The 12,076-nt window shown below is 34.3% G+C and overlaps 1 protein-coding gene across 4 annotated transcripts in view; it reads left to right on the forward strand.

The window, feature by feature from the left end:
* DMD (dystrophin) overlaps positions 1-12,076 on the forward strand; it is a 4,487,195-nt gene that overhangs the window by 4,416,843 nt on the left and 58,276 nt on the right. For all 4 annotated transcript variants that reach the window (XM_053707599.1, XM_053707595.1, XM_053707596.1 and 1 more), the window contains 4 exons: positions 622-687; positions 3,608-3,766; positions 7,472-7,715; positions 9,599-9,722. In XM_053707599.1, coding sequence (XP_053563574.1) covers positions 622-687; positions 3,608-3,766; positions 7,472-7,715; positions 9,599-9,722 — 593 coding nt within the window. The remainder of the gene's footprint in view (positions 1-621; positions 688-3,607; positions 3,767-7,471; positions 7,716-9,598; positions 9,723-12,076) is intronic.

Here is a 12,076-nt window from a genome sequence, read left to right on the forward strand (position 1 = left end):
TGTATACAGCATTTTCAAAGGTTGCATTTTCCTAGATTTGTTTACATCATAACAATGGTACATTTGTCATTTCTCTTTGTACTGAGAGGCCTTTTTATTTGTGCTTTAATATCTTTAATAATGATATTTATAGATTGGAGACAGGGGGGGGGGGGCGGGACTTTTAGATGTCTGGATCTTCAAATCGAAGATCATGCATTATAATATATGTATTAATTGTTTAAGCATTTAATAGAAAAAAATAAATCTAGTCATACTCCTATTTTGACTCTGAATACAGATGTTGTTATTGTTATTTATGTTTTAGTACATACCTGGGTCTTACAGGAGAGAACTATTTTTCCCCCTTATTTTTGTGAGTTAATTTTTAAGGCTTTTTTATTACCAGACTCATAATTAAGCAAATAGATGAAGGTTTAATGTTTGCAGTATTTTTTCAGTATATTATTCAGCTTTTGACTGGATGAAGAAAATTATGAAAAAAAAATATGTAATAAGCCTTTTATTTTTTCAGTATATGAAACTTATGGTGTAATTTTATTTTTATTTATTTTTTTACGAAGTAGCAGTACTGTTTTGATAAAAAATAAAACAATTGTATTTTGTCTGATGTTTTAACAGGCTAGCAGAAATGGAAAACACCAATGGATCCTACCTAAATGATAGCATCTCTCCTAACGAAAGCATGTAGGTAGACGGTTATTGTCTTATTTGTTTTTACTTCCTACTGTCATTAGATAATTACGTCTTGCGAAAGCATTCTCCACATGTAAACCTGTAGGTTAATGGAAATACATAGTAATCTTGAAATGCCTGTTGTGTGTTACCTGCAAAATCAAATATCAAGTTTTAATGAACTTCTCATTATAATGACTTCTATGTTGACATCTTGTCCAGAAATGTATGCAATATGTCAAAAAAAAATTAGAGCAAAAATGTCTTGGGTGTACTTCTCAGGAAATGCCTCGGAAATACACAGCATAATAAAACAAAATACTTTCTTGATGTTGATTTTTTTTATTTTTTTTATTTTTGGAAATAAAATTAAGCATGCTTACAATAAGAGGTAATAATACATTTCTTTCTCTCTTTATTTATTTTGGGGAAATAAAATTAAGCATGTTTACAATCAGAAGAAATTATACTTTTTTTCTTAAATGTTAAGCTAAGCGAAGCACTATTTTTCACCATGTAGTATGGCCAGTGGGATTTAACTGCTAACCAAAGACTTGACATGCACAATTTGGTGCACAAATGTGATGAATGCCACCACAGTGACCTATACCAAAGGAACTGATATCAGCCTATTTAGAAAAAAAAGTTGCTCGATTTTGGGGTGCTGTAGTCCTGTATACACACAATTATTGTGCAGAGGTCAGTTATCCCCTTGAAAGCAAACAAGGAAATAGCATATTTACCTACACCAATGAGCAAATTTAAAGGTATATCAACAGCACCTCACTTTGCACACCACATTAATTGGTGGTCACATCACCACTGCATTTTTGGTTAAACAAATCCCTGACTAGAAGGAGCTTACTGTAAGTCACAGCAAAATTAAGCTTTCATGTTCCTAGGACAAATTACATCATATTGCACGTTGCTGTATTGGGGCACAGATATGAATGTGTAAAGCAGATATTTGATAAATAAATGATTTCTCCATATTTGTAATTCTGTGTTCTTGTTCTGATCTCTGGCATTCAACAGTCAACAAGGGGGGAAACTATCACTATAGTTTACAAATAAGAGGAGAAAAGTTTCTAGTCCAGAAAGAAAAAGTTCCCAATACACTCTGTTAAAGAGAGCGAAAATACTTGTCGACTGCAATTTGTTTTTTTAAACTTGTCCTGGACTAGTGGAAATTTACTGCCCTTTGTAAAATGATTATTGGCACATAAAAGCTAATTCTCCTATACCAAGAGCTAAAAACAGCTTAAAAATATTTCCCGTTTTATACTATTTATTTCTGAAAAAAAATCTTTAAACTATTACATTCAGGAAAGATATTTGTTGTTTAAAAGTCCAGAAACAGGATAGACAAATCAACTTTCTTCATCAGGGGCCTTTGATATTTTTAGGATAATTTTAAGATCTTTTAAAGGGATACTAAACCCAATTTTTTTCTTTCATGATTCAGATAGAGCATGCAATTTTAAGCAACTTTCTAATTTACTCCAATCATTTTTTCTCTGTTCTCTTGCTATATTTACTTTAAAAAGCAGGAATTTAAAGCTTAGAAACCGGCCCATTTTAGGTTCAGCACCCTGGATAGCGCTTGCTCATTAGTAATGTTGTTTATTTCTTACATGTAAATACCTTAAATATATTTTGTTCAGTAAAGGAGCACAAACATAATTTTACTCTCTGTAGTTTAAACGTGTACTACTGTAGTTTGGTCATTAGCTTAGTCTTTTTTTGGTTCTTAAAGGGACATGAAACCTAAACATTTTCTTTCATGATTTAGGTAGAACATACCATTTAAAACAACTTTCCAGTTTACTTCTATTATCAAATTTGCTTCATTCTCTTGGTATCATTTGTTGAAGGAGCAGCAATGCACTACTGGTTTCTAACTGAACACATGAGTGAGCCAATGACAATCAGTATATAAATGCAGCCACTAGGTTCTTTGCTGCTCCTGAGCTTTCCTAGATAAACATTTCAGCAAAGAATAACAAGAGAAGGAAGCAAATTAAAGAGAAGTAAATTGGAAAGTTTTTTTTTAATTGTATGCTCTGTCTAAATCATGAATGTCTAATTATGACTTTACTGTCCCTTTAATTCAGATTTGTTTATTAAACTGCCACTTACAGAGCTACGACTAATGCAAATGTAATCAGCATGATTAACTGTCCCTTTGGCTTAATATTGTTTTAAACACCATGATATTGGGATGTAGATCTGCAACTTTTCACATATAGCATACCAAGATCTTGTTTTTATTTCAATTTCTTCTTCCATATAAAGCCTAAATATTGGCTTCTGGAATTGTTTCCTGAATATGTTGTTGTTTGTGTGTTTTTAATTGTATGTATATCTGTATAAAAATACTTTCAACCAGTATGTTAGGAGGTTGTATAAACTTTAAACAAGACAGAATTTAAAGGGACAGTAAAGTCATAATTAGACATTCAGGATTCAGATAGAGCATACAATTTTAAACAACTTTATAATTTACTTCTGTTATTTAATCTGCTTCATTCTCTTGTTATCCTTTGTTGAATGGTTTACCTAGTTAAGCTCAGGAGCAGCAAACGACCTGGATGCTAGCTGCTGATTGGTGGCTGCATATATGTGCCTATTGTCATTGGCTCGCCCCATGTTTTCAGTTAGCGACCAGTAGTGCATTGCTGCTCCTTCAGCAAATGATACCAAGAGAATAAAGCACATTTGATAATAGAAGTAAACTGGAAAGTTGTTTAAAATTGTATGTTCTCCCTAAATCACGAAAGAAAATGTTTGTGTTTCATGTCCCTTTTTAAGCATGTTCCTTAACAATAATGGTTCAGTGCGTAATGAATTTGTGATTTATAAATGTCACAGTGCTTCTTTAGAAGAATGTGTGGTAAGTATGGGTAAAATTTAAATCTTTTTTTTTCCTCAGAGATGATGAACATTTGTTAATCCAGCACTACTGCCAAAGCTTAAACCAGGAGTCACCCCTGAGCCAGCCCCGTAGCCCTGCCCAGATTCTGATCTCTTTGGAGAGCGAAGAGCGAGGGGAGCTTGAGAGGATCCTTGCCGACTTAGAGGAAGAAAACAGGTTAGTCCAACTTAGCTGAAGAATCATATAAGCAAAGTAATTCCATAATTGTTTTAGCCATATTCATAAATTTGTGTTTCCAACACTATATGCATTTAAGTTGAAATAACTATAATTGTGAACTAAATAGTAACCCCCGCCCTTCAAAAAAAAAAGTGTGTTTATACTTATTATATGGTATTTAGGTATTTGCACATTGGCAGTTTACGTAAATTCAACTTCTACAAAGTACTTATATTGGGAGTAAATTAGCCATCAGGTCTATGTAAATTTTTCATGATGCAACACAAACGAAATATTTTGTTTCATGCAATTTGGCAAGCAGGGGAATACATTTCTTTTGTGATGGTGAAAGAAATTTTCAATAACAATTCAACTTTCTATATTATCTATTATTATTACCTGGGACCGACCATCACAATCGATAGTTTTAAAGTTGGTTATATGACCATATGTTGGGAGGCAATTTTGATTTAGTCCTTTTTCTTTCGTAAAGTTGGTGAGAGTCCACAAGATACTACTTTTGGTAATCCCTCTCCTGACCACTAAAAGGAGGCAAAGATTCCCAAAACTCCAAGAGCCCTCAGTCTTATCTTTGCTTCCACTGGAGGAAGGTGAAGAATGGAGATGTTCTTCTTATAGGCTTTTCTTTAACACGCTTCAACTTTTTAGCACGTTCCTTGCTTGTTAACATGTGGCAGCGCTTCTAATTTTTTTTTATTTTTTTTAGTGCAGGTTTTTTAGTTCTTTTCCACCGTGCTATTTAGTGATAGCGCTCCTCTGCTTGCTTGTCCTTGGCCCATGGAGGGGTGAGGGTTTTTTTCTATTCTTTCAAGAGCTGCTAATATTTGTGGATGTATTTAATGAAGGTTCTCTGATATTTTTGTCTTAAAGGGTTTTGTTTGTTTCAGCAACTTTTCTGCTAGAAGATTTTCTGAATTGTCTCATTTTTACTGTGAGCCCCTTATTTGGTTTTCCCTCAGGATAAGGTTGGTTTTGAGAACTCAGTTTGATTTCTTGCTTAAACTGGGCTCCTCAGACAATATTAATCATGAGATTGTTGTTCTTAGTTTTCATCTTAATCCAGAAACACTCTAGGAGAAGCTTCTTCATAATTTAGATGTTATAAGAGCTTTTAAATTCTTTTTGCAGGATTCTAAGAATTTTAGATAATCCCCTAGTGTGTTTTTCATTTTTCTGAAAGGGTCAAAGGACAACAGCTATTTTGTTGGCTTCCTGACAAAATCTGGTTTAATTTATTTTGTTCTTTTTAAATCATTGTTTTTTATGACCCTGCTTGGCAGTAATTGCAAATTGTGTCCTTCATCTGAAATTATAGACAGGACAAGATTAGTGTATACACCATTTTGTCTGTGGGGTTGATGTGGTTTTGCCAAAATTTGGATTTTATTATATTTTGTCCTAAAGACAAAATGTTTCCCTCCCCCAGTAAACCAATGGAAGGGGTTCTTTTTTGAATAGACAGACTTCCACAGAGAGTTGGCAAAATAAAAACAGTGAAAGATAAGTACAGAATACAAAGCAGGATAGTATGGCCCTTTTATGGAACTCAAAGTAGTACTATCTTTTATCTTTTAAAATTGGAAATGTATCCCAAACACTTTCTTGTTGTTAATAGATTGAGAGTTTACAATACTATCAAGGCTTAAAAAATGGGAAACATTTTTTTCCACTCCAGTAACTTAAAAGGTTATGTAACCACAAAATTTAAATATACAATTTAAAAAAAGTTCCAAAATGACTTTGTTACCATTGTATTCGTTGTTAAAGAGATACTTGAGTAGGTGTCTGGAGCACTACAATGCAGAAAATAATGCTGCCATCCAATAAATACCATTCCTTCAAAACTGCTGCTATATAGTGTTCCAGATACATGCACACTCATGAGCTTACATCTCTGCTTTTCAACAAATAATACCATGGCAACAAAGATTATTTGATCATTAGTAGTAAATTAAAAAGTTGTTTAACATTGTATGCTCTGAGTGGTTTTAAAACCGGTCTACAGGCTGCAATGCAATCATGAAAATCGGGCCTGTTAGAAAGGCCCATAGACAGGTTTGAAAAACACTGAGATAATGTGGTTTAGATTATATTTTATTATTTTTTAGATTCATATTTGTACTGAAAAAAATAATAATTGCATGAGGAATAGTCAAACTAATTCAGGAAAATAACCTTTTTTCCCAATAGTTGCATAGTCTTTCTGGGTGCAGAATTCTATCTAGATACTACCTACCAAATTTTCATAATCCTCCATCAAATCTTGCAGATTAGAAGGCCAATATTAATCAATACTTGATGTCTCTTAAAGACAATGTCCTCTGTAATCACTGCGATGGACAATGTAAGAACTTCATATCTCCATGGGGTTCTTTTCCAGATGCTTAATGATTTAATATACTTCTTATGGAGGTTCAAACATAAAGAATGATTCTGGAATGTAATTTTGAGGACTCTTTTGTCTACCAGTAATTTCATGCAGTAGAGTACTAGATTGAAACATTATTCTTTGAATAGTTGCACATGATTCATTAGTTAAGATGAGATTGATACCAATACCTGACATTTTCCCAGACGTGGGGCTGAATGACTGTATTGAACAATAGATCTCTCTCATCATCCAAAGTCAAAGTATGGTTAGCTGCTTTGTATCTAACAATATCTATGGACTCAATAAAAGGATGGGTTATAGCCTGGAAGACCTATATTGGCCAAGTTTGCAGTAGGAAAATGCATTGTATGATGTCATGAAAAATTCTTTCTTGCAACAATAACCACCACTGAACACTAGCACTCATGGACACTTTATTAAATTAATAGAGATGTGTGTACAGCATATACTTAGCACAGCAATCTATAATGACATGCAGGCACTGTGCACACAGTCTTTACAACCATAATAAGAGGTAGACTGAAGCATAGTTTTTAACTGAAAAGTTTATTTTCATTTCCTGATTTCTGACCCTTAAGAGGAGATTAGTAGTCAAACTATTTTCTAAAGTAAAAACTGACAGGGATCAGAATGGTTTAAAAATGAACATATTCATAGAAATCCAAAAGATGAAAAACTGTCTGTTTTAAAATCTGTTTTTCCTTGGTTCTCTGATTAAAGTAGGTATTGGGAAAAGGTTCTGTTTAAAGTGCTGTTGGAGCATTGATCACATTTGGAAATCATTATTCATTCGAAAACATACAATGAACACAGTCATAAATCTCTTTAGTTTTAAATGTTTTTCTCTGTTACCGGTTTATTATTTATTGAGGAAAATGAGAATTGCTAGGATATATTTTATTTATGATGTACCTATATATTAAAATTAGGTGGATTATTCTCCTGACAAATACCGAGCATCGTTGTTGTTATCATTAGAATCCATCAAATGCATTTCATCTTTTACAGTATATTTTAAATTTTGATTTAAAGTTATTTAAAATAATTTGTGAAATGAATGTAAAAAAATGATTAATACGAGGAACCAGATTGCTCTTCTACTTTGACCAAAGAGGAAATTTCTCCTTGTAGCTTTTACATAATTATTGGACTTTGCAACTGAGTAACTTTTTTATATTTTACACAATGCAAAAACTACATTTATGGAGTAACTTTAGCAAAAGTGTAACATAAATAGTAAGTAATTGAGTTCTAATAAACTTTCACACACTTATAATTTGTGCTAATAGGAATTTGCAGTCAGAATATGATCGACTGAAGGAACAGCATGACCACAAGGGATTGTCTCCCTTGCCATCCCCTCCTGAAATGATGCCGGCCTCCCCGCAGAGTCCACGGGATGCTGAGCTCATTGCAGAAGCCAAGTTACTGCGCCAGCACAAGGGACGCCTGGAAGCCAGGATGCAAATTTTGGAGGATCACAACAAACAACTGGAGTCCCAGCTGCACAGATTGAGACAACTCCTAGAGCAGGTATGACATTGCATGTATTATTTCCTTCCAAAGACGTGTGACACATCTACAGACTGACATAGTTGTATAGCTTAGAAGATAACAACTGAGGAAAATGTATCTTTGTCACATTGTTTTTATTTTCTTTTTGTGACCCTTTTCTCTCTTTGCTTGTTTAACTCCCCATGCTTCATTGTTCTTTATTTGATTTTTTTTAGTATTTATTATTTTCTCATTGATCTGTATTACTCTTCATATGCTTATTTTGCATAATGCCTCACGGTTATGTGTATACTTTATTCTGTTATTGTCTTGAAGATTACACTTGATAATTAATTACCTGATTAAACCTTCTTGCTTATGCAAGTAAACATTGTATTAATGATCATTCAACTCTCTATATAAATGTAATAAAACGAAGCTGTTCCACAGTACCTGTACTGTATTATTGCTTTTGTATATAGTCCATCCATATAGTTATTTTCTTTATTCTGACCCCTGGTGTTTGCTCCTAACATACCAGTCAGAGGTTGTTCCACCCATGCCTATTTAAAATCACACACTCCAACTGCATCGTCTTTCTTTTTTCACTCATTGATGGGTATAACATGAGAGACCAACCATTAAATAAACAAGGATCAAGAAGGCGACAACACAACACAGGTGCATTAGAGGCTCATACCAGGGGTCAAATCAAGAAAATGACCACATGATGGACCATATATAAAGGCAATATCTGTTTGTTATGAGTTTATTAGATTTATATTTTTATATATTGAGTTTAGTGTCTCTTTAATATTGACAGGGTTCTTTATTATCAGCCCTTTGTCATGTTTCCCAGGTGGGTCCTCAATCCTCACAAATGAGTTTCTTTAGCTCAAATGTCTATGGTTGTTAGCAGGATAGTTGCCTTGTATATCATTTCAGCATTGCTTTTAGATTGGGTTCAACTAACTTTCCTCAGGGCAGTTCTCTGTTATGTAAGGCCCAACAAGACTAAGAAAGACTATAGTGAGCAGCAACCATCCCATCTCTAAAAAATTGTCGTTCATTCTAAGATGACATTTTTTGCTTCCTTATTAATAAACGAGCTTTTAAGGACACCCCATAGATGTATTAGAATTGGTAATAGTAGATGTATAATTGTATTTTGTTATGTATAGAGACATTGTTTTGTATTAAAGAGACAGTCAACACCAAAATTGTTTTTGTTTAAAAGGTTAAACGCCTTTCCTTCCCATTCCCCAGCTTTGCACAACCAACAATGTTATATTAATATACTTTATAACATTTAAACCTCTAAATTTCTGCCTCTTTCTAAGCCTCTACAGACAGCCTCTTATCACATGCTTTTTTATTAGCTTTTCAAAAGAGACTTCTAATTTATGGGGGTCCTCTCCCATGGAGTTGTGCATGACACAACACTAATTGGGTAAAATGCAACTCAATAGATAATAAATAAATAGCTGTAATAAGGGGGCTGTCAAAAGACTCTTAGATACAAGGTAATGACAGAGGTTAAAAGTATATTAATATAACTGTTGGTTATGCAAAACTAGGAAATGGGTAATACAGGGATTATCTTTTAAAACAATAAAAATGCTGGAGTATACTGTCCCTTTAAGTAATTTCTTATACTAAAAGTCCGGATGCAGTGCTGCTTTAGTGCCCTCCTATTAATATCCACTATTGCCAGTAAAGAACAGTTCCAATAGCCCACAAACATTATCAATGTTTAGAAAAGAAAAAAAAAGTGATTTCTTTATTTACTAGTACAAAACCACATGTGCTCACTAAAGCATTTAACATATAAACCACTTGACAGGCAACATTTAGAGTAAACTCTGTGTTTGACAGTACATCTCTACGAGTAGAAACATTCTTTCATTTTCATTTTGCTTTAGCCGCAAGCGGAGGCAAAGGTCAATGGTACTACATTTTCTTCCCCTACTTCCTCACTACAGAGATCAGAGAGCAGTCAGCCAATGTTGCTTCGTGTAGTTGGCAGTCAGACAACTGATACTATGGGTAAGTTAATCTAAAAAAAAATGTTTTCCTTCCTTTCAACTCTTCTGAACAGTTTAAAGGGATATTAAATCCTAAAATGTTATTTTGTAATTCAGAAAAGAAAAATGCAAGTTTGGGTTTGTGTGTGTGTGTGTGTCCATTGTCTGTTCCTTTTTAGGTCATTTTGACCTTACTACTGATTATTCACATCTTTCTACAGACTTTGAGACTAATGAGATTGTTCTGGAAGTCACCAATCCAATCGTTTAAATTATTCTTTAGGCAGTTCAGGGCCCTTCCTTTGAGCCACTCATTACTTGTCAGGTCAATGTAAACAGCTGCTGAATGTCTGTGTCTGAGATTGTGTGTTTCTTTGCGTGTCTGCTAGAGTGTCTATATGTGAATGAATACTTGTGTGTGTCCGTGTGTCCGTGTGTTTCTGTGTTTGTGTGTTTTTCTCTGCTAGAGTGTCTATATGTGAATACTTGTGTGTGTCCGTGTGTTTCTGTGTTTGTGTGTTTTTCTCTGCTAGAGTGTCTATATGTGAATACTTGTGTGTGTCCGTGTGTTTCTGTGTTTGTGTGTTTCTGTGTTTGTGTGTTTTTCTCTGCTAGAGTGTCTATATGTGAACCCTTGTGTGTGTCTGTGTGTTTCTGTGTTTGTGTGTTTTTCTCTGCTAGAGTGTCTATATGTGAATACTTGTGTGTGTCCGTGTGTTTCTGTGTTTCTGTGTTTGTGTGTTTTTCTCTGCTAGAGTGTCTATATGTGAATACTTGTGTGTGTCCGTGTGTTTCTGTGTTTGTGTGTTTGTGTGTTTATCTCTGCTAGAGTGTCTATATGTGAACCCTTGTGTGTGTGTGTGTTTCTGTGTTTGTGTGTTTTTCTCTGCTAGAGTGTCTATATGTTAATACTTGTGTGTGTCCGTGTGTTTGTGTGTTTGTGTGTTTCTGTGTTTGTGTGTTTTTCTCTGCTAGAGTGTCTATATGTGAACCCTTGTGTGTGTCCGTGTGTTTGTGTGTTTCTTTGCGTGTCTGCTAGAGTGTCTATATGTGAATACTTGTGTGTGTCCGTGTGTTTCTGTGTTTGTGTGTTTCTTTGCGTGTCTGCTAGAGTGTCTATATGTGAACCCTTGTGTGTGTCCGTGTGTTTGTGTGTTACTACCTTCACAACATTTTTGACTACACTTAAGAATAAAGTGCATATACGTTTTAGTCACTTGCTCAAAAATTGCACATGTCAAAGGGGGGGGGCGCTGATCAATGGTTAAGTAAGGGGCCCCAAAATTTCTAGTGGCGGCCCTGCTTGCTATCCTTAGTTGAAACCCAGGTAGGAATGTGTAATAGCATGCACATGACTGGAACAATATTTGGCAGCACGTTTATAACGGTTATACATTTGCAAGAACAGTAGGTGGCAGCAGTAATTGCTGCCATGGTATGCTCCATAATGTCCACACTACCTATCTAGATTTGGTAATAGGAAAACAGTTGTTTTTTTTGTTTTGTTTTTTAAATGTATGCGCTCTCTGAATACCTAAAGAAAAATGTAGGATTTCATGTCTCTTTTAAAGGTACATTCTGTAACCTGTTTACTTAAAAAAACAGCTAAAACTACCCAGTGATTGCATACAGCAGTGTACAAATGTATTTACAGCTAGCCTTGATTGGTCACAATCAAGAGATAATGGAAACATACTTCCCAGTGTCAAGTAGTTTTTCAGCAGAATCTACTTATAATTGCAAAATGTTTACTTTTATGTAGTACAAATATATTAAATACACTTGTTTGCTCAAATAATTTAACCCTGATAATTGTGCGATGTCCAAATCCCAAGAGAATTGTAGAACAGCCCATTTTAGGTTCAGCACCATGGATAGCGCTTGCTTATTTGATGCTTTCATTTACCCTCCAATAAGCAAGCATAACCCAGGTTCTCAACCAAAAATGGTCCGGCTCTTGTGCATCATATTCCTGCTTTTAAAATAAAGATAGCAAGAGAACGAAGAATTTTTTGGGGGGTTTAGTGTCCCTTTAATAACATTTAATAAAATTTGTTATATACAGTATAATAATGCAATTGAAAATAGAACATAGTTTTGTAAGCTGCAAAAAGTCCTTCATTATCTTTGTTAATATTGATGTTTACTCTTAAGTTCTTACACAAAAGGGAATTGTTTACACAGAGCATTCTACTTTAGTATACTTTTCAATGTACTTTCATTATCATGTATAGTTTGCTCTTTCGGTCTACTTTGTTGAAAATCATAACTAGGTAGCCTTTAGGACAGCAATATATTACTGGTAGGTAGCTTGTGAATGGTGGCTACAAATATATGTGACTTGTCATTGGCTCACCAGATGCAAGTTGCTGCTTT

The sequence above is a fragment of the Bombina bombina genome, chromosome 3 (genome assembly GCF_027579735.1).
Source record: "Bombina bombina isolate aBomBom1 chromosome 3, aBomBom1.pri, whole genome shotgun sequence".
Taxonomy (NCBI): domain Eukaryota; kingdom Metazoa; phylum Chordata; class Amphibia; order Anura; family Bombinatoridae; genus Bombina; species Bombina bombina.